The following is a 24,379-nucleotide window of genomic DNA, read 5'->3' on the forward strand; positions in this document are numbered from 1 at the left end:
ACAGCACCGGCCCGCTGGCCAGGAGTCTGCTAGAGACCGAGGAAGGAGAGCAGAGCAGCACCGGCCCGCTGGCCAGGAGCCTGCTGGAAGAAGAGCAGAGCAGCACCGACCCGTTGGTCAGGAGCCTGCTAGACACCACGACCCCACTAGGCCTAGTGGAGGTCCTAGCACAGCTCCCCCGAGACCGGGAGGGTGCACAAACTGCCTTGGAGGGCCTCGCAAGGAGGATGGCCCGGGTACAGCGTGAGATACTGGCGGAGTGGAGCCGGGAGATGGCCCAGCAAGCTGGAACCCGTCCACGGAGCATGCTCCCCTGGGAGAGGACACCAACTGCCTCTACGGATGACGCGGGAGGACCCAAGGTCGGAGACGGCGCTGAGAAGGGAGCCGAACGTATGAAGGCAGGTAAAGGGGACGCTTATACCCCATACCGTGAATCCGCCCACCTGCCCCAGCTCCCCGTCGCAGAGCCCGAAAGTCCCCCTGCTGTGCCCGTAGCCGCCATGTCACCGCTATGGACTAGGCCCCGACCGGAAGCCGCCGCAGCGACCCCTGTGACGTCACGCGCCTCGACCCGGAGCGTGACAAAGCAGGAAATACCACCAGCCTGGTCGCAAGGCCTAGTACCCCCGGGCGCCGCATCACCAACAGCGCCCCCTACCTCCGCGGAGCCTCCGGCCTGGCCGCAAGGCCAGGTAGCACAGGGCGCCGCCGTATTAACGGTGCCCTTTACGTTCCAAGTGCCCCAGGCCTGGCCGCAAGGCCTGGGCGACCTGGGCGCCACCACCACTGCGCCCGCACCCGCAAAACCAAGGGTGCCGAGTTTGGGAAAGGACCTCTTCAGCCAGCTCACATGGCCGGACGGGCGGCCCTTTATCTGGCCCGAGGAGTTTTGTGAGCTGGAGCGGCAACAAAGACTAGGGCCCTTGTGTGAGCCCCTGATCCCGGCTCCGAAGCCCGTGACTCGGGTCTCGCCTCCTTTAGAAGAAGCCCAATTCGTGTGGGACCCCACGGGAGAAGATTTGATGGGGTTCACCGGAGAAACTCGGGCAGTCGCCGCTGAGCGTACTGAGTGTTGTCGTCAGCAGCTAGCAGAGTTTGCGAGAGAACGGGAGGAGAGGCGGGTCAGAGAACAACAGGCCCAAATCCGGAGCGCGGAGCAGAAGAGCCGGACTAGGAGGAACCCCCGTGCAGCGCACTGTCCCCGCACCATCGGGACGGTGATAAAGTTCAACCCGCAGCATGGGTGGGGCTTTATTCGGGACCGTAACAACCGCGGTGACGTTTTTGTGACCCGCAGAGACGTCGAGTCCCACCTGCCGGAAGGTCACAAAGGCCGTGACCTCTACGTCGGAGACGAGGTCACTTTCACCCGGCACAAGTGTGCCAAAGGACCTTACGCCCTCCACGTACACCGCTTGACGGAGGAGGAGTTGCGGTACGGGGAGGAGGAGCCAGAGGACCCAGACGGGTCTGAAGCAACACCATATCACCAAGAAAAAGCAGGAGGGAGCCGTCGTTGAGGACGGGAGTAGAGACTGTATATAGTTGCCCGTCGGGGCACAGTGAACCGTTGCTGCTAAAATAGTCCCCGTTGGGACCAGTGAACTGTTTACCCGTTAACCCCTTCATCCTACAGGCTGAGGACTGTGAGCAGCCATTCCCTTCCCTCTACCTGGCCGAGGACTGAGAGCGGCCAACTTCCCTGTATATAGTTGCGCTTCCTAAAGCGCCCCCTACTGGTTTTATAGGAAAACCAGTTTTTCTAAGAGACTGTCGCACTTTTCCCGGACACACGTTGCACAGTGACCGGAGGAGGAGCCTGAGGCGACGAGAATGTTTTATATATATATATAATGTTGTTTTATATGTTTTATGTTGTTTATGAAAAAAAAAAAAAAAAATTGTATGTTTTATGGTGTTTTTGTCTTACAGCCCGAGGACGTGCTGTGATTTACCAGGGGGGAATGTGGCACCCTGAGGATTCGGCTGCTACAGGGGTATTGCACCTCAACCCAGAGGTGTGATATTCCACTCCCGGGTAAGGATGGAGTGTGGGACTGAGCTCGGTAGGCTGCATGCACTACATACATCCCATTTCCGAGGAACAGACCAACGGTACTCCCACTTAGAAATGTGCAGGTACGACCGAGTCTGTTCCTGGCTGGAGTGGGAGGGGGGTGGTACATCCCATGTAGTGTAGGGGCAGATAGGGGGAGCAGTCTGGGTAGTGATAGGAGCTCATTGGGTGCTGGTCACCTGAGCTCACACATAGAGGGATATATAAGGTGGGCACCAACTAGAATCAGGGTCAGTTGTAGAGAACAAGTCAGTTGGAGAGGAGCCTGTCTGATGCAGAGAACAAATCAGCAGAGAGAAGGAAACAGCAGCCCTGGAGAGAGAGAGAGTGGAGCAGAGAAAGACCCAGAGGGGGAAGACTGAAGGGACCCAAGAACCCAAATTAGAGCACCGGGTGAGGAGTCAGCAAAAGGGTACCGGAACCCAAACTGGTGGGGGTAAAAACAATCCCCAGCCAGAGACCGGAGGCCGTGGGCAGCATCTGCCACGGCCACCCACCACATTCACCCCGAAGGCACACCACATGAAGGGTCAGGGAACCCAAGGCCAAGGGTGTCCCAACAGCAGGCCCGAGGGAGCTGGACCTAGGTGGATCACTGGTGGGGACGGCTGAAGAAAGGACAGAGGGAGAGCTCAGGGCCACGCTCCGGACTTGTTTGGGGGTTGGCTGGATCCAGGACCTGGTGGACGCAGCACGGCTCGGGTGGTCACTAGCAGCTGGAGTGACCAGTACAACATCTGCAGTAAGTAAACACCCTTAACTGCACTACCCGACTCTGTCTTCATTGCCGTCTGCACTGCACCACCACAACCCCCATCCTCTGCACCTGTCCCCCCTGAGGCTATACCCCTCCCGTTGGGGGTTATCTCATCAAGCTGCGCACCCACCATCAGCCTCAGCGGACCCTGCTGCAGCGGCGGCCACAGTGACCGCATCACAACGGGTGGCGTAGTCGACACAAAAGAACTTTAGTAACATCTGTAGAACTGCCACATCACACTGAGCTTGACGCCCTGGGCACGGGACCGGGTCACAGCCGCTCGGAGACTACAACCCCCCATCTGATCCGGTGCCGGGTATTCCCCTCAAAAAGGAATATGTCCCAGGGGGCGCGTCACTTATATCTTACTTGCTCGTTTGGTCATAGGGGTGTCCTTCACTTTATTCAGTCCGGCTTGTCACCACCCACTCAATTTGAATTGTCCCCGGTTTGCGCCGATGTTACATGAATAGTCTTGTTGAAGTCCCTCGCTTGCTTGGGAGTGGGAGACGATCGCCACTGCGCACACACAGCGACGCGTGACTTAACAATAGCGTGGGACTTCAACAAGAGTCTTCATGTGACGTCGGCGCAAACTGGGGACAATTAAAATTGAGAGGGCGGCAACAAGCCGGACTGAATAAAGAAAGGAACACCCCTATGACTAAACAAGCAAGTAAGATACAGGTGTATCTCACTAAATTAGAATATCACCAAAAAGTTAATTTATTTCAGTTCTTCAATACAAAAAGTGAAACTCCTATATTATATAGAGTCATTACAGACAGAGTGATCTATTTCAAGTGTTTATTTCTGTTAATGTTGATGATTATGGTTTACAGCCAATGAAAACACAAAAGTCATCTACTTGGTCGGGGCTCCTTTTGCATCAATTACTGCATCAATGCGGCGTGGCATGGAGGTGATCAGCCTGTGGCACTGCTGAGGTGTTATGGAAGCCCAGGTTGCTTTGATAGCAGCCTTCATCTCCTCTGCATTGTTGGGTCTGGTGTCTCTCATCTTCCTCTTGACAATACCCCATAGATTCTCTATGGGGTTAAGGTCAGGCGAGTTTGCTGGCCAATCAAGCACAGTGATACTGTCATTTTTAAACCAGGTATTGGTACTTTTGGCAGTGTGGACAGGGGCCAAGTCCTGCTGGAGAATGAAATTTCCATCTCCAAAAAGCTTGTCGGCTGAGGGAAGCATGAAGTGCTCTAAAATTTCCTGGTAGACGGCTGCGCTGACTTTGGTCTTGATAAAACACAGTGGACCTACACCAGCAGATGACAAGGCTCCCCAAACCATCACTGATTGTGGAAACTTCACACTAGACCTAAAACAGCTTGGATTGTGGCCTCTCCACTCTTCCTCCAGACTCTGGGACCTTGATTTCCAAATGAATATTGGATTTCTGGGATTTTGTGGAGTGTGTCAATGACTGCCTTCTGGACATCTGTCAAGTCAGCAGTCTTCCCCATGATTATGGAGCCTACTGAAACAGACTAAGGGACCTTTTTTAAATGCTTAGGAAGCCTTTGCAGGTGTTTTTGTTATTTATTCTATTTTACTGATCTAATGACTTTTGTGTTTTCATTGGCTGTAAGCCATAATCATCAACATTAACAGAAATAAACACTTGAAATAGATCACTCTGTTTGTAATGACTCTATATAATATATGAGTTTCACTTTTTGTATTGAAGAACTGAAATAAATTAACTTTGTTATGATATTCTAATTTAGTAAGATGCAGCTGTATAAGTATATAAAATGTTTTTTACAAAAGATTATAGCGCCGATCTTAATGCAAAAAAGCGTGTTAATGATGCACACTGCATCACTAACATCAACCTGGGGGCAGTTTACATGCTCCAACTGACATGACTTTAAGTGATTTTTCTTTTTTTTGTCTTGATGTGTTCGATCAAAATGTGGCCTTTTAGATTTAAAAGTCACAATCTTTTAACAGACTTCAACTATGTAAAAAAAAAACCTAAAAAAGACAGATTTTATAGTCTACTGCCATACTGGATTTCAGTGACACATTAACATTTTATGAAATATTGAAATATCACAAATGATGAATTTGGCTAGATTGTCTGAATAACCAATACAGGGCCATAGTAACAAAAAAAACATACAAAACAAATTTAAGTTGACTTAAAAAAGGTGCAAAATAAATAATATATAAGGAATAAAGTGCAAACATAAAAGTCACTATAAGCATAATCTTTATGCCAGAAAAAAAGTATAAAAGCAATGATGAATTGGGACCCAAATATTGAGAATGTACTTTATATTGAATAATTCCCTTGTTAGTTTGTAAGCCTCTGCTTTTAAGTCAATAGAAACCTCGGGCTCCAAAACGAATAGTTAAAATATCTCCTGATCAGAACTCAACCAATGAGACCTCAACTTTTATCACATCATTAAAAATTCTCTGTTTCATTGAGTTCCAAAACCTCAATAATTTGGCAAAGCAATAATAAAGGATATAGGGCTGGACTTAAGAACAGACAAAAAATCATTTACTTAGGGCTCTCAACATTTAAAGGGAGTCTGTCACCCCTGAAATGCAAATTAAACTAATTAAACAGTTGTATAGGGGACTAGCCCCTATAAGCAGTATATATGTCACTGCTGTAATTACTTTTAAAACTTGAATTCTGCCATATGCAAATTAGGGGGTTTTGGTGCACCCTTGGCGTGGCCAAGAGCTTGGTGAAACTTTATGCTCTTTTGATTTATATAGTGAGCAGTAAGAATCAGTAAACTACTCATTATGTAGATTAGAGAGAATCTGTCAGCAGGTTTTTACTATGTGACCTGAGAGCAGCATAATGTAGCTTGTTGCAGTTTCAATAAAATCAGTGTTTTATTAGCAGGAGAATATCAATAGAAGACTAGTTGTCTTGTGCCATGTAGTCCTCCAGCTCTGTGTAACCCCGTCCCATTACTGATTAACAGCGTTCTGCCTATGCACAGTGTACACAGAAAGCTGCCAATCAGTGGTATGGGTGGGGTTATACAGAGCTCAGCATTCAGAGAACTGGTAGATCTGCAGCAGAGAAAACTGTGATTTTATCAAAATGATAACATGCAGACCAGTAAGTGACATGTTGCTGGAATCAGGGTCTCTTTCTATACATGCTGCTGCTTTCAGATTACATAGCAAAAAACCTGGTAACAGATTCGCTTTAAGGGGGGCATTACACTGCACCAAGCTCTTGACAATGCCAATGGTGCAACTCATTTGTAAATGGAATAAAGCAAGTTTTAATAGTAATAACAGCAATACAATATCTACTGCTAATATGAATTTCATAGTTGCTCCTATATAACTGTTTAGTTTAATTTACATTTCGGGTGAGAGAGACTCTCTTTAAATGGAACCCATCACATTGTATATGTCTTATCTACAAGAAGACATTTCTGTGGGTACAGAGCAAATAGTTGTATAGTTTTATGAAAAAATAATTGCTGTGATTAGTACATTTCTGTTCTTTCCGTGCTTAGGAGTCCAGTGGGCAATCCTATGTTGGACCGCCTACTGGACTCCTAAGCATAGAAAGAGCAGGAATGTACTAATTGTGCTAAGAGTAGAGTTAGTACATCCCTGCCTTTTCTATTCTTAGGAGTCCAGTGGGCGATCCTATGATGGGACTACCTACTGGACTCTTAAATGTTGAGCAGAAATATACTACCTACACTAATTATTTTCTAACAGAACCATATATCAATCTGTTTAGCTTCTTCTGCTCCATAACGTGCAGCCAGATACCAGGTTCAATGTGACAGATTATGGAACCACTGCTACTTTATCATGGACAGTGCATTGATTGCAATCTGCTTTTCTCTCTCTCTCAAATGATAAGGAAGAGGAGGCCGTCATAGAGTTTTTCCCCAGGGCCCTTACAACCTTGATTCAGCTCTGAAAGGATGATCGCTAAAACCTAATGCAATGGAATTGAAACATATGGAACTGGACGTATACAAACCGGCTAGTGTCATTACTTAACATGTTTCATGTAGCAGTTTTGTTTACTGGAATGATCAATACTTTTCTATACTGTATTACTTTAATAGCATTTACCTTCGCATTTTCAAGTAACAAGAATAGAGAGAGAAAGTTATCATACAGCCGCCTGCACCAGAAACCAACACAAATCTAGATTTCCAAAGCCATCAATAAAGTAATGAACAGTGACACACCAAATGCAGAGGTAACACAGAAATTATAGTCATAAAGGGGTCCATGTCTAACTTCATACTCGTGTTAACAGCTCAATTATATAATTTACACCATTAATAAGCTAGTAACGCTTCACTATGGATGTTTGGACATTTAGTCATGGGTCCCTGATTTGTCATGGTCTAGGGTCCCTCAGGCAGAATTCTTTTAACTTATATGTGGGCAAAGCAGTATAAATTAATTGAATACAGTGGCTAGTTAATGGTATTTTAGGGAATTTCCAATTAAAAAATGTCTTTTCTATCATAAAGAGTTACAAGTCTATATAGAATTTTGCTATGTTTTGTTGGAAGAAAGTCAATCGCCTGACCCAAGAGGCTTGAAGCTGTGGAGGAGACTCTAGGGAAGTCCAATTTAGTATTCAACAGTGAATGGATATGCGACCAGTAGGAATTCATAACTGGCATTCCCAGATCATGTCCAATAAAGCTCTATATTCCCTTTTACATCTAGACAAGTATTGCTGATCACAACAAATCTCCATGTGGAGGCCAATTCCTGCATATAATGGTCCTTAAGGCCTGAAATGTCTCCATTGCTCATATGATTTCTCTAGAGCTTACGTCAGTTTTGCTAAAATAGTTGTATAAATGGACCAGGCGACCACAGATTAACTTGGCAGTATCGTTACCAAATTGTCACACGCATGCTTGTCATAGTTGAAAGTAGTGGAACAAACACATTTGTAGAAGACTGAATTCCTGTCTAAGGTTTAAAGATATCCTAAAGATTCCTGATATGATTGGATGATTGGTGTATGATGCCCCTTGAGGACAAAACTCAAACTCTAGTAAATGCAACTGAGTGCTTTGGGTTTCATTCTATAATATTATTGCCTTACATGGTACGTCACCAAAATGTCTTCACTTTTACCTGCTCTATTTACCATAGTATGGAGGTGCCAAAGGCCATGTAAGATTTAATGAAGTTTATTCCAATGAGTGAATTGATATTGGGGCCAAAATGATCTTTCGCGAGAGTGAAAAAAATGCAGTGGAGTTTTTTTTTTGCATGATTGTGTGGAAGTATTTGGCATTTTGGCCCTTTTTAGGTCATTTAGTGAGAACAACTGTTTTATCATGTTAGTGCAAAGAAGCCATTTTTTGGCAGATTCTTTTAATTAGGAGATGTACCCTCTCCCCCAATATATAATTCTGAAGGCATATCTGTAATGTTCATATGTGTGCAGTTAAATAAGACCTCCCACGAAGATTTATTTTTTACTAAATTTGTCTACATTTGTATGCAGTGTAGTGTGAGTGTATTAATATATTCAATTATTGCTGCCTTTTCTGGGATCCAGTACCGTTCTGCTCCTCTTCTCAGTGACATCACTGCACTTCAGGGTCTCTGAGTCACACTACTCTCTGGGTGACCCACATGTGACTTTCACAATGTAAGCCTATGGAGTGTCAGAGCAAGACTCCATAGACCTCCATTGTAAAAGAGACTTCCGACTCATGCATAGAACATAGAGTGACCCATAGAGTCTGCAGAGTCACTGAGAAGAGGAGCAGAACAGCTCTGGATACTGGTGAAGGCTGTGGTAGGTGAGCATATTAACACATACAATCACACTACATACACATATACACAAATTTAAAAAAATCTTCATGGGAGGGCTTCTTTAAGGCTATTATGTCCTTGGCAGTACTGGCTGCATAGACCACCATTAGGCTAGTAAGTTGTTTGTCTTAATAGGCCCATACGCCATAGATAGCTGTTGAGTTGACCAAATGCTTGTTCGACTGATGGCTATCTCTCTTGGCTCCTTTATACCCATGAATATTAGACTTGTCCAATCGTTCATAGGCTTTTCAATGGGAAGATGGGAGAAAGCTGTTGCCAGACAGCTCAGTCAGGGGTTTATTTCCTGGAGAACAAAATGATTGGATATTAAAATAGAATATGCCCGATCCTTCTATCTCTCAACATCAACCGTTCGTTGGAGAAGTTTTAGGCTCCCTATACCTTAGATGGTGGTAGGTTTGGACAACTTTAATGTGTATGAAGACCTTTGGTCTTATAAGATGACTCCTTAGTTCTGATGCTGCTTTTATCAAATCTATCTTAAGCAATATGCTTATGTTATTGGTAAAAATACACAGAACTGCGGTAACACATGTCTATAAATTGTAACTATTAAAGATTTTTCATACATCTGAATAAATCTGTGGGGCTTTCTTAAACAGTGATCCATATATTTCTGAGCCACTGGGTAGCAACAAAAATGTGACTTACTTGATTTTGACACTCTTATGTAGAAAGTATAAGCTGGGCCATATCTAAATGGAATTTTTTTTTGTATTTTAAGGTACAATGGGATTGAAGGGTCTATGTGTAGCCATTGGATCATGTGATTCTGTGCTGGTTAATAGTGGGACTATGTAAATTAGTGGAAGAGGTGTTTAGAAAGTTCATTGGTTTGTAGAATTCTACATTCCATAACAAATTAATATCTGGGACAATGGGAGGAGATGGAGTAATTAATTAGGGAGAAGGAGACAGGTGGAAAGTAGTGATTTTACTGCAATACAAAGGAAACTGTTTTCAAAGCAAACAATTGAGATGAAAAAGAGTTATTTATATTTTGCCGAGAACTGTTCTCAGCTCCTGGGATAAATGGTTCACGGAACATTCATCTATTTCTTTCATCCGTCCTTCAGACGGTGCTACCTTTGGGTATATAATCACATTTCACACCATGCAAACGGAATTTAAAGCTCCAGAGACAGATGTACATGCACTAAATTATCTGGTGCTGGGATTTAGAAATTGCTTGACTGGGATTAAAAACCTTTCCAAATTTTAGCCTAAGCCTCACACAACAGTTTATAGATTGCTCGTCTAGAATGGTGAGAATATATAATGGGATTATAATCAATTTGCCTTTTTGTAGAAATATATACGGAATACTTAGGTAGAACTAATGGCACCGATCATCTGACTCCACAAGAACTTCCTGCAATCGGAGCTAATGCTGTAATTCTCCATGGATAGCACAGCTTGATAAATGACTTTGCAATTACTTGGCACAAGAGATATTGACAGGTGGAATCAACTTGCAGAGAAAAGCAGCACTGTGACAGCACATTCCACATTAGCTTATTTCAGTAAACGAGGAACATATGTAAGATGCAGTCTCTCCTGCCGCACTTATTAGCTGGTACCTACGATATGTCCGTGCACTTGTGATTACATCGGAAATATATAAGATCCAAGAAAGCATTCCAGTAAAGTGCAACTCAGGTTTTCAAGAAACCTCAGACATAATAATCCTCATTAGGCTGTCGACAGCGCGAAGACAAAAATATTTCCTAAATGAATAGACTAAATTCTAATCCCCACATGGCAAACTGAACGGGAGATTAGAGGAATTCTTTCGTCTTACTTCACTATTAAATGTAACACAATTCCTGTAGCTTTGACTACTATTGCACAGACTTGTACACGACCACATACAGCTTTCGACACAATAGGGATGCACTTGCAATTGCTTTGGAAATAAAGGCAATATTTGGACATATTGCAACTTCATTTTTCAAGGCATTTCTAATCTTTTAAAGTCTCAAATTTTACAAAACCGATTTGCAATGAAAAAAAAGAATAAAATAGCAAATTCACTTAACAACCGAGCTAAAATGATAATGATAAAAAAAAAATGCGGTTCAAGTCGTTTGCACAAATTATTCCGTATGGACTATAGGATATCTAAAAAAAGATGGAAGTTTGTGATCTAGAAGAAAGGTAGGGGGTATGGATAAAAGAATGAAGTTTGCCAAGTTAATGCCCAGTTTATAAGAACATGGTAGAAGAGGCTAGGGACCAGTCTTACCTGTGGGATGCGCAGGAGCACATCTTTAGGAGCGCAGCATCCGGGGATGACTGTACAGTATTACAGCACAGGCTACAGAAACACTTCAAGCAACTCTCTCTGCTGGTAGTGAAGCTTTACTGAATCCTCAGATACAGGAGCAAAGCCACTCCTTCCATCTACACACAGATGAGTCACAGGAGAAGATGTGAGCAAGGCAGTTTTCTTTAACCCCTCTGCAGCCGGATATATAGGAATGCAGCAAGAATATTCAATGTCACCACGATATAAAGAACTCACGGAGGATGAAGAAGGCGCAATATGATGGGAAGAGTTACAAGGTGACCCTGTGATCACTTGCACTAATTCTCATAAATCAAAATGGAGTTTAAGAAGAATTTGATTTGATGGGTTATTCATCATAGTCAAACCCGCTGATGATCCCACATTGAAAATGGGTTCGATTAAGTAATAAACTGCTCAGAATAACAATAAATCCATTCACTTTTCATTTCTGTGAAGTGTAGCTTAGCCTTCAACCCATATTACAGATCAGATATAGATATATTGGGAGACGGAGTAAATGTTTTACATTTCTTCTATATACACGAGTCCCCCACACCACGATCCTCAGTACAATTCTTGGGGTGACCATCCACATTCACTACAAATAGAAGAAGTCCAGAGTATTGGAAATTCCTATTAAATGTTAGTTTTTTTTTAATCTTGTCATTAAATATGGCAATGGATTGGCCCTCCGCCAAAGTTTTTACACCAAGCCAAGAGCTTCCCCCGACAGTCATAGGGAGGAAGGTCATAGAGAGTACAGCACGCAAAATTTATTAAGTGGATCACATAAAATAAGTGAATATACATCAACTGAAATCTACATCAGTAATTAGCTGGTGGGAGATATTTACTAAAATTTACACTAATTTGCGATGAAAACTATAGCAAATATATCAGGTCACGGGGAAACACTCATCTTTAAAGGTAACCTGTCAGGTGATACATTCTGCACGAAACCGTGGGCAGCATGTATCAGGCACTTGCTGTATGATCTCAGCCACGTATGTTTGACTCAGAAATGCTGCAGTGTATCAGAGAAAACATAATTTTAATATCTGCCGGAGACCAAGCCGCAAGGGTGACTAGTCGAAAAAGGCAGATCCCCTGCGGCTTCTACCTACCCACTGTCAGTGACTGGCAAGCCTCTGCCTACGTGCGTGTATAGGCAGAGGCTTGCCAGTCACTGTCAGCGGGTGGAGAGAAGCCGCCGGAGAATCACCTGTACTACTAGTCACCAGAGCGGTTCGCTCTCCGACAGCTATTAAAAGTATTTTTTCTCTGAAACACCGCAGCGTTTTAGAGTCAAGCAAGCATGGCTATGATCGTACAGCCAGTGGCTGATATATGCTCTCCATGGTTTGGACAGCGTGTATCACCAATCAAGTTCCCTTTAAGGAAAATAGTAACGGTGATGAAAAAGTGCAATGGCTGCGGCCAAATCCGCACTGAAGCAGTGCAGGGCTAGCTAAGGATGTTAGACAGGGAGTAGATGCCTATCTGAACCTGGGCCACCGCCACTTGCGGCAGCAGAATGGTGTAGAAGATAGATAACGGACAGGCAGGCAGATGGTATGGCTGATTTAAAAATTGTCATCAGCCATAGGTGAATGAAAGTTGGTACTGATCCATAAAGAGAGAAGTGATCCAGCTCCCAGGATGCCTGGTAATGATAAAATAGTTGATTTCTTTATTCAAAATTGGATTAAAAATCAGCGGAAATCTTGGCACATATTTACAAATGCATGGAGCTATAGTCCATAACAAGAAAAGTGGCGGAACATGGGGATGAGAATGTATTATTACCAGAATCGTTTCGAACATCAACCACGTTCTTAGACTTGGTATGAATGTGCGCACTGATCCATGCCTGATTTATTTTCACCTCTTTCCACTGGTCCAATCTGCTAAGCCAGAAATCCATAGGTTCAGTGCTAAGGGTATCTGTTGGAGAAAGGAAGCACTGTGGGTATGACTAAACCTGACTGTTCAGGTGGTGCAACTTTGTTTGCTGATGTGCATCATTTTGTTGTATCGGCAGATAAGCCATCAGGTCCATCTGTCATGTCATAATTGATGCTGCTGATGCGGCTTTGGTTATTTGTACATTTTTTTTATTTTGTGAAAGAAAATTGCATTTATGGAATTAGGCTATATGCCCACGATGCAGAAATGCTCCGGATTTTTCCTGAGCGTTTCTGCATCTCCCTGGCAGAAAAAAACGCATGCGGATTGTACATGCATTTTTCCTGCCAGGGACATGCGGATGTGAAGCTTTCTTCACATTGCATTTCCGCATGCAGGTTGACAAGCGCTTTCCAAGCGATTTTAGCATCACTTGGAAAGTGCTTGACAACTTGGTCACACTATATAAATCCAAGCAAACAGCATGGATTTATATAGTGTGACCCGAGAAAATGTAAAAAAATAAAAAATTAAATGGATACTTACCCTCCGATGGCCCGCGCTGTCTTGCTTCGCTCGGTCCCGGCTGCCATCAGCGGTACACTGAAGGACCTGCCGACGTCAGCGTCGCGTGACCCGTCACAGGACTCTGACGTCAGCGCAGGTCCTTCATTCCATCGCGAAGTGCCGGGAATCAAGGAGGAGCGCACCGCGGGCCGCCAGAAGGTAAGTATACATTTATTTTTTATTTTATTCCTTTTTTACAGCTTTTTTAATGGTACCTGGGTGTGATTGAGACTCTCCTCTCCTCTACACCCGGGTACCATCCGCACATTAGAACGCGCCAATTACGCAAGTACAGATGCAGTCTTGCGGAATTGGCGCATTCTAATGCAAGTCAATGGCGGCGAAAACGCAGTACTTCCGCAAAATAATTGGTAGTGCTGCGTTTTTTTCCGCAATGATAATCCGCAGCGGAACTTTCCGCAGCATATGCACAGCACATGCGCATTATCATTGGGGGACATGGTAGGCCTTCTACCATGCGTTTTTTAAGCGTTTCTGCAGCATTTTTGCCGCTGCGGAAACGCTTAAAAAACGCATCGTGGGCACACAGCCTTAAAAGAATTTTTGTTTGATCATTTTAAACAATTTAGTCATTTCTGACAATTTTTCCCTTTCTTACCTGACCTGCATAGAGGCTGGATAAGCGGGGAAGTGTTGACTCTGCAGGAGCAGAAGGTAGTTACCTAGTTACACACACCAATTTTCACACTCCAAAAATTATTAACAATTCTAAAAAAATTTATAATTTTGGTAAAGAAGATTGCAGTCTAGGAAGTCAAAGAATTTGGTTTGATAATTGTAGAAATTTTGCCTTTTATTACAATTTATCTCTTTGACCTGATCTGCCAGGGGCTGCACACATGGAATTGTTGACTTCGCAAGGATAGAAAAGGATTCTCTTGGTCAGTCAACATGGAAGAGAATTCCTACACATGTGAAAAAAGCATGAATGACTCGCCACCACCACGACCAGGTCTTTCAGGTGTTGTATAATCTCCTCCACCAACTACACGTGCTGACCATAGGAAAAGGTGATTTGGTCCCACGGGATGCTTTCAACGCCCGTCGCCTGCACTGTGAATTGGCGATGCCAGCAACCTCCTCTTCTGATGTCCTCAACTCCAGGTTTTGCCCAACACAGAATCATCATCATTATCATCATCTTCGTCATCATCCATGATTCAGATGATAGGTGCTGTGACGATACAGCTTATAATCTTAATTAGCCCGACGATAAGATTTGTTAAGCCAAGAGAAATACACTATTGTGTTCATATTGACTTGTAAATGTATGTGTATTTCTGTGGCTGGTCAAGAAGGACACACTATTATGTGTATAAAACTGAATGTTGACTTCTCTTCGTTTGAAAACAATGAAGTTTGTTAATATGCTAATGACATATTATACTAAGCTAGCTAGATTTTTATTTACAAGAGCCCCCTACTATACCAACTGTGTAAATAGATTAGCTCAATCAATGATAACTGAGCCGTCCCTAACCCCTTAGCCGTGAATATGTAATTGAACGGACAACTGTAACTATTTTAATGGAAATGTGCCTCTGTAGGACAGAGATTTGAAACAGAGATTAAAAAGAGTCTGTACAAGGAGAATCAAAGATCAGACTCTCTGAGACCATCAGCTTGGAAGCATGGCTTTAAGAGACACAGATTTGGATTCTACATGAATCCGACCTAAGGGTATACAGCCCTGACTGGAAAGATACTGATCAGCTCCACTGACCATCAGAAAACCCATGGATACATTTGGGGAGAAAAGGTTGGGACAATGAAGTCACCTGCCCCATGGATATGTTGTTTGGGGGTTGCCAGGTGGGACCCTCTGGTCGCCTGAAACCCATAGACACATTCGGAGAAGCCAGATTGGAACCAGCTAGTCATCTGGCCATATGGAAACTCTCAGAGAGGCCAGGGTGGGACCCTCGGATCTCCTGGCCTTGAACCTTGATGGACTGCTAGCTTCCTAAGCTTGCCGCTACCTTCTCTCTGTGGGGGCCCGCCAGAAGCGGGGGGCCACTGGTTGAGGTGGTTGGCCCTGAAAGTCCAAAAGTCGCAGCTGTTTTATCCCAGGCGGGCCACCGGAAGGGTGAGGACTGTGTAATGTTGTACCACCTTGGGCATTAGCTGGGACTGTTCTATGTGTTTATTGTCCTTTTTGTGGTTCAATAAAGTATTGCCATGCTGTTTTACCCTCACCCTGTATTGTCTGAGTAGTATTACACCCACGGAAGACCCCGTGTCTTCACAGGTGCTTTTGTGTGTGAAATGGCCAGCACACCTTGCCCGTTCCCACCCACCTGATTCCGACCTTATTGTTTGCCCTGGCTTAAAGTGCTACTATCACAGACAATGTCCCTACCACCTTCATTCATTTGATCCATGTTCTATAAAAAGACCACCCTCAAAGATTTCCGAATCGGAGTTAGGACTACATCCTACAGTTACAAGTGTGTGTTGTTGGTTGTGTGTTGTCTTTAGTCTTTGGTTCATTTCGTAGCCTCTAAATGTTGCTGGTGTTCTCAGGCCTTTACTGCTTTGAAGTTGCATTCTGGATTATCATTCCTAATTCATTCCATTTCTTTTGGGCATCAACAATTTCCACCTGTAGAAACTCCAAGTTTAATAACATTTTGTCCACAGAAAACATGTTACAAATCTGTTTAAACCGACTGCAATATGTGATGTTAGTTGGTAACAAATTTAGCTTAATCTGATCTTCAGAAGCTGAATGTCTTGTATTGCATTCTTATCCACAGAAGTGTATAGAACAGGGCTTGTCTGAATGACACCAACAGCAAAAATAAATATTGATCAATACTGGTGATCCAATAGCTAATATTAAATATCTTTATTTTGAGATATATACAGTATATTTGAAAACATTTTTGCATCCATAGGAAATAGTTGACTCTTTTGCATAATTCTTCTATTTTTACAGCAGGCATGACCATACCTGCATAAATCCTATTCCAAAACACAGCAAAAGTTTAGGCTATGATAATTTTAGGAAATAGAGGTAATATTCTGACTCTATAACTAGGCTGCGAGTGTGGGGCTCTTGAGGCAAGGCTTCAAAGGATTTCTGTATGAACCAGTACTCACATGAAGAACTTCATCAGATAGCTTAACTTGACTGCAGGAGGCAGGTATGAAGATTCCAGAAGAAGGTTTATTTTCAAGCTGAATTCTTGTAGTCATGCACAATTACAGAATATTAAAAGACAATTCTGAACCAGAGATGCAAAGACATGAGCCTTTTAACATGGCTGGCATACACTCTCTGGGAAGAAAAGGGGAAAGGTTACTGACATCAGGGCAGAGAAGACAGGCAGGGAGAGTGAGGACCATCAATATAATAAATAGGGTATTCAAATAATGCTGCATGAACCGGTGTGAACATGAGTGCTATTAAGTGCATGGAGGGTGTGTAAACAGATGATACAAGAGACCAGATTAGGAGGTAAATTTTAAAGGGGCAAAACGGGAATAGTTAGATAAGTGAGGTGAGGCAATAGGCCAGTCTAAAGAAATGCGTTTTTAGGCCATGCTCAAAACGGTGGGTATTGGGAATGAATCGAATTGTCCGAGTGCATTCCAGAGAATTGGTGCAGCACACAAGTCTTGGCACTGGGAATGGGAGGTTTGGATTATTGAGGATGTTAGTCTCTTAAGTCATTAGCAGAATGGAGGGCACAGATCGGGTGGTAGACAGAAATGAGGGAGGAGATGTAGAGCGGTGCAGAGCTGTGCAGCACATTGTGGGTGAGAGAGATATGTTTATATTGTATTCTGTAGATTTCTGAAGACCTCAGAGTTGATTATACTAATTAGTGTGTGTGAGGTTACAAAACCATCTCTAAAAAGTTTGGACTTCATCTGTCTACAGTCAGACAAATTGTGTACCAATGGAGGAGATTCAAGACCATTATTACTCTCCCCAGAAGTGGTCAACCAAAAAACATCACTCAAAGAGCAATGTGTAAAGTAGTCTGTAAATTCACGAAGGAACTCAAGGGGCCTCTAAGCAACTAAAGTTCTCTCACATTATCTAATTTTAACCCCTTCACTCCCCAAGCCTATTTTCACCTTCATGACTAGGCCAAATTTTACAATTCTGACCAGTGTCACTTCATGTGATAATAACTCTGGAAAGCATCAATGGATCCCACAGATTCTGAGATTGTTTTTCGTGACATATTGTACTTCATGATAGTGGTAAAATTTGTTCGATATGACGTGTGTATTTGTGAAATTTGCCAAAAATGTTGAAAATTTCGCAGTTTTCAAATATCAATTTTTATACCCACAAAATAGTTAATAAATAACATTTCCCCGACTACTTTATATCAGTACAATTTTTGAAAAACATTTTTATTAGGAAGTTAGAAGGGTTAAAAGTCGACCCGCGATAAAACCATTTATTTTAGGGACCACGTCACATTTGAAGTGACTTTGAGGGATCTATATGACAGAAAATAACCAAAATTGACATCATTCTAAAAACTGCACTCCTCAAGGTGCTCAAAACCACATTCAAGAAGTTTATTAACCTTTTTGGTGCCTCACAGGAACTGAAGCAATGTGGAAGGAAAAATTGAACATTTAACTTTTTTTCACAAAAATTTTAACTTAGACCGAAATTTTTTATTTTCACAAGGGTATCAGGATAAAATGGACCCCAAAATGTGTTGTGCTATTTCTCCTGAGCAAGCCGATACCCCATATGGGGGAAAACTACTGTTTGGGTGCATGACAGGGCTCGGAAGGGAAGGAGCACCATTTGACTTTTTGAACGCAAAATAAGCTGGAATCAAGAGCAGATGCCATGTCGCGTTTGGAGAGCCCCTGATGTGCCTAAACAGTGGAAACCATCCACAATTGACCCCATTTTGGAAACTAGACCCCTCAAGGAACTTATATAGATGTGTGGTGATCATCTTGAATCTCCAGGTGCTTCACAAAAATTTAAAGTTTAGCCGTGAAAATAAATAATCACATTTTTTCCACAAAAAGGTTCTTTTAACCCCAATATTTTTATTTTCACAAGGGTAACAGGAAAAAATGGACTCCAAAAATTGTTGTGCAATTTATCGTGAGGACTCCAATAACCCGTATTTGGGGAAAAAACACTATTTGAGCGCACGGAAGGGCTTGGAAGGGAAGGAGCCCCTTTTGACTTTTTGAACACAAAATTGTCTGGAATCAAGCGCGGACGCAATGTCCCATTTGGAGAGCCCCTGATGTGCCTAAAAAGTGGAAATCCCCCACAAGTGACCCCATTTTGGAAACTAGACCCCCTCAAGGAATGTATCTAGATGTGTGGTGAGCACCTTTAACCCCCAAATGCTTCACAGAAATTTATAATAACATTGAACAGTGAAAATAAAAAATCTAATTTGTTTCACAAAAACTTTATTTTAGCCCAAATATTTTTATTTTTACAAAGGTAAGAGGAGAAAATGGACCCCAAAAATTGTTGTGCAATTTCTTGTGAGTACGCCAATACCCCATATGTGGGGGAAAACTACTGTTTGGGTGCACGGCAGGGCTCAAAAGGGGAGGAGCATAATTTGACTTTTTGAATGCAAAATTGGCTGGAATCGAGAGCAGACACCATGTCGCGTTTGGAGAGCCCCTGCTGTACCTAAACAGTTAAAACCCCCCACAAGTGACCCCATTTTGGAAACTTAACCCCCTCAAAGAATTTATCTAGATTTGTGGTGAGCACATAAATTTATAATGTTGAGTCGTGAAAATAACAAAATCACATTTTTTCCACAAAAATGTTCATTTAGCCCTATTTTTTTTATTTTCTCAAGAGTAACAGGAGGAAATGGAACCAAAAATGTGTTGTGCAATTTCTCCTGAGTATGCTGATACCCCATATGTTGGGGTAAACTACTGGCTTGGCACACAGCAGGGCCCAGAAGGGAAGAAGTGACGTTTTGGAATGCAGACTTTGATGGAATGGTCTGCGGGCGTCATGTCGCATTTGAAGAGTCCCTGATGTGCCTAAACAGTGGAAATCCCCCACAAGTGACCCTTTATTGGAATTGATCTAGTGTTCCCTGGTATGTGAAATTTATAAGATAGTGGCATACATGAGTAGTGTAGAGTGCATCAGATTGGCATACGTGAGTTGTGTAGTGTACATCAGGTTGGCATACGTGAGTTGTGTAGTGTACATCAGGTTGGCATAAGTGAGTTCTGTAGAGTACATCAGGTTGGCATACGTGAGTAGTGTAGAGTGCATCAGGTTGGCATATGTGGCACCCCAGGGGTCCGGTTGCCACAGTGGCATTGCCTCCCTCACAAGAGGTGATGCCATGCCTGGAAGCAAGCAGGGGTCCCCTAATCAGGTTTTACTAAGCATGCAACACTTTCCTGGCTCCAGACCAGCAAGGGGAGTTCCCCCACCTGGCAACTGGGATCTGGAGGCGGGGTTAGTTAGACTTAGTGTGAGGAGTTGAAGTCAGGACGTCAAAGAGAGAGGAGCTGGGAACTGGAGCTGCGCGGCAGCTCACCCCAGAAGGACCAACACAGAAGAACCGGACACCGGAGTCCGAGGCTGTGGGCCACTGAAGACCCAGCAGCAGAAACCGGAGGGCAGGAGACTGCAGGTCTCCTGGCCCCACCAGATGCCCGGAGGCTCAGCAGCACGATAGGGCCCAGCACCGCCACGTGGGAGAGACGCATGAGCAAGGCCCGAGCTGCCTACCATAAGGGTGAGCACAGAAACATTACACTCAGGGACGAGGGCCACCGCACAGCTACAAGCAGCAGGGCCAAAGAGTTTAGTGGAAAGGGAAGGCCTCCAACTTCACCTGGCAAGGAGGATTCTTTACTTGCTTCCAGGCTGCCCGGACTTCCACTTCTAGCCAGTACCCTAGTCCTAGCTTGTCTAATCACCACCAGTAAAGTTAAGAGGAAACCGCCATTAAGTTGTGGACTGATTATTGCTGCACCATCAATCCCTGCACTACAACGCCCAGCATAACCTATAACATCAACACTGCCCTGGAGCTAAGCTCTACCTGTGGAGAGCCACACCATCCCTGCTGCACTAACATCAGCTCCAGAGGACCTGCTCCGCAGTGGCGGCTCCCTGTAGCCGCATGCCACAGGTGGCGTCACAAACTGTATACAAACACTATAAATCCCCTATAAATAACCCCTTTTCATTGACCGCCCTGGGTCACGGACTGGGTCACCGCCACTGTGACATCCCCCAGCATCTACCGGACCGGCACCGGGTACCCCACGGCCCAGGGGGCGCGTCACATACGTGAGTAATGTAGAGAGCATCAGGTTGGCATACGTGAATTGTGTAGAGTGCATCATGTTGGCATATGTGATTGGTGTACAGTGCATCAGGTCGGCATTCACGAGTAGTCTAGAGTGCATCATGTTGGCATACGTGAGTTGTGTAGAGTGCATCAGGTTAGCATACGTGAGTTGTAGTGTTCGTTAAGTTGGCATATGTGAGTTGTGTAAGTCAGAAATGAATTTAGTAGTCCATGGAGGTTTGGTACAGTTGAATAATTTTTATACACAGGCCATGTTTGTCGGGGCTGTTGTCACATTGATAAGTGGTGTCCTTGAATATTACCCTTCTGTAACACACTCGGCACCTCTTTTGCGACCTTCCTTTCTTTGTGGTTTGAGGGACCTCCCCAGGGAAATGTTGGCTTGGTACAATACAAGCCCCTTCAGTTCCGGAAGTACTGGGGCCCGCTCCTTCCTGACTTCCAAAGATTAGAGCCTTGATCACTACCTTCTGGAACTGAAGGCACGTACCGGTTGGGCCTGAACATCATGATAGCACGTAAGAGTTATGACCTTCATTTCTTAAAGTAATGATGCCCACTCGTTTTACTTTACTTAGCTGCTATTTTCTTGCCATAATACAAATTTTAACAGTCTATTCAGTAGGACTATCAGTTGTGTATCCACCAGACATCTGCACAACACAACTGATGGTCCCAACCCCATTTATAAGGCAAGAAATCCCACTTATTAAACCTGACAGGGCACACCTGTGAAGTGAAAACCATTTCCGGTGACTACCCCTTGAAGCTCGTCAAGAGAATGCCAAGAGTGTGCAAAGCAGTCATCAAAGCAAAAGGTGGCTACTTTGAAGAACCTAGAATATAAGACATATTTTCAGTTGTTTCACACTTTTTTGTTAAGTATATAATTCCACATGTGTTAATTCATAGTTTTGATGCCTTCAGTGTGAATGTACAATTTTCAAAGTCATGAAAATACAGAAAAATCTTTAAATGAGAAGGTGTGTCCAAACTTTTGGTCTGTACTGTACTTCGTACAGTGGAGGGGGTGCTGTATGGTGGTCAAGAAAAGAACATCCCTCTTGTCCTTGTACTTGACCACCAGCATGTTGTCGCTACATTGGGCTCTGCTCTCATCCTTTCTGAGCAGCTGCCCAATTAGCATCTTAGGGAAGCCTCTGTGATTTTTTTGGACAGTACCACATGCTGTGGTGGCTTGCGCAGAGAGGCATTTGAAGAATGGGATGCTGGTTAATCACCTTGATCCAGCAGTTGGTGCACCAAATCCCACAGAATTTTCCCACGACAAGGGGACATTCAGGGGGTTCAATCTGGGTGACCTTTTCTTCATAAACTCCAAACCTGTGGGTGTACCTGAGGTCTGTTGCACAGCTTGTAGATTTTAATTCCGTACCTGGCCCTTTTACTGGGCAGGTATTGCCGGAATTTGAGCTTTATTTATTTTACTCACTTATAGGCTGCGTTCACACATTGCGTATTTCCCTGCGTTTTTTTACGCTGCGTATTTTCCTGCTTTTTTTACCTGCGTTTTTATACGCAGGTAAAAAAAGCACCTCCATTCACACACTGCGTAAAAAAGCGCAGAAAAAAACGCAGTGTGAAATGAAGTGTGACATGTGTAATGTATGTGTCTGTGTGTCCTGTGTGTACTGTGCGTCTATGTGTCGTGTGTGAGTGTCCCCCTAGCAGTGTATGTACAGACAGCTTCTGGCTGCAGTACATACACTGCTTTAAAAGAAAAAAACTATGGATACTCACCTATCCGATGGATGGGAGAGCCGTCCGCTCCGGTCCCGCGGCTTCCAGCATCTGCCGTGAAGCGATCAGCTGACTGTCACGTGACCGGCTTGTAAATCAGCTGACCGGAAGCCGGTTACAAGCCGGTTAGCTTACAGCTGATCGCTTCACCGGCAGATGCTGGAAGCGCGGGACCGGAGCGGACGGCTCTCCCATCCATCGGATAGGCGAGTATCCATAGTTTCTCCTGCGCCTCCATAAAAAAGCGCTGGAATTACGCAGTGTGTGAACACCGCTGCGTAATTCCATCGCTTATAATGGGCACAATAGGAGAAAGCGCGGGACACAGCTGCGTAAAGAATTGACATGTCAATTCTTTACGCAGCTGCGCTTTCGCGCTGCGTAAAATCACACAGTGTCTGAACGGCAAAGTGAATTTCCCATTCACTTTGCTGGCAGACACAAGGCACATTGCGTATTTTGAAAAAGCGCGTGAAAATACGCAATGTGTGAACGCAGCCTTATAGTGGCATTAATTCCACAGCAATTTACAGACATTATCTGGACTGTCCCAATTTGGGCTCACAATCTAAATTTCCTATCAGTATGTCTTTGTAGTGTGGAAGAAAACTGGAGTACCCGGTGGAAACTCATGCAAACTCCTTGCAGATGTTGTCCTTGGTTGGTTTGAACTCAAGACCCCAGCGCTGCAAGACTGCAGTGCAAACCACTGAGCCACCGTGCTGCCCTAGCTCTTCTTGAAATGTATTAGGGACTCATCCATGCCTCTTTGGGGAACCTACACCTCAGCAAACTTGTTGCTAAAGTGATCAGTGACCTACCTTTGAAAAGTCGGTCAAAGTGATTTGCATCACTGATAAGCACTTGGCGACTGCAGGACGCACGAACAAAAAAAAAACTGCCAAAAATCGAGCAATCAAGTACTGATCAGCGATAAAGTACTGATCAGCGCATGATGTCAGAAGAGGGAGTGATAAGGGGGTTAATGAGAGGGGGAAAGGGGGAAAAAGGAGGGGAAAAGGGAGAGAGGGGGATTGGGGTGGATTAGGAAAAATCAGGGATCAGAAACGAATCAGGGAAGGATCAGGAACATCTTCTTTCTTCTTTCAGGAATCGCAGGAACACCAGCAGCAGTGATGGCACAAACTTCAAAAAGTCTGTGGCACTACAAGACCCAGCACAGCGCGACAGAACATCACTATGACCATTGTGCACACGTCTGAATCTAGAATGAGGAAATGCAAAGCAGTCATACTGAGGTCAGATTGTGTCTGTGCACTCTTATTGGTGTGATTGACATCTAGTAACGCTGTCTTTGCTGGGCTCAATCCTGTTACAGCACTGATCATAGGTTGGATATCAGTGTTTCATGCAATTTTATTCCCTGAAACACTGAAAATGCTGTGATTGGCTGTTCCGAATTAAACAGCCAATCACAGCGATCGTAGTTGCAGGGGGGTGGCGCCACCCCCGTGATGACGACTCCCGGTGCCCTGCTGTGAGAATCAGCAGGCACCTTAATGCGATCACTGCGACTGCAGTCACGGTGCTGCATTAAAGCTAGGACGTATCCATACGACCAAGGTCATGAAGGGGTTAATGTTTGTAAGCCCAACATCAGGAGGACACTGAACAACAATGGTGTGCATGGCAGTATTGAAAGGAGACATCACTGTCCTGCAAAAGGAGAATTACTGCCTGACTGCAGTTTGCTAAAAATCACATGAATAAGTCAAAAAGCTATTAGAACAATGTTTTGTGGACACATAGGACCAAGCTAAAGCTTTTTTGTTTAAATGAAAAGCATTATGTTTGGAAAAAGAAAAATACTGCATTTGAGCACA

At 44.0% G+C, this 24,379-nt stretch overlaps 1 protein-coding gene across 1 annotated transcript in view; it reads right to left on the reverse strand.

The window, feature by feature from the left end:
• SPHKAP (SPHK1 interactor, AKAP domain containing) overlaps positions 1–11,083 on the reverse strand; it is a 475,388-nt gene extending 464,305 nt beyond the window's left edge. The window contains exon 1 of the mRNA XM_073674429.1: positions 10,930–11,083. Coding sequence (XP_073530530.1) covers positions 10,930–10,952 — 23 coding nt within the window. The 5' untranslated portion in view covers positions 10,953–11,083. The remainder of the gene's footprint in view (positions 1–10,929) is intronic.
• Positions 11,084–24,379: the final 13,296 nt, after the last annotated feature.

This window comes from Phyllobates terribilis, unplaced genomic scaffold, assembly GCF_046119375.1.
Source record: "Phyllobates terribilis strain yellow unplaced genomic scaffold, ASM4611937v1 Scaffold_3__8_contigs__length_932513732, whole genome shotgun sequence".
NCBI lineage: Eukaryota > Metazoa > Chordata > Amphibia > Anura > Dendrobatidae > Phyllobates > Phyllobates terribilis.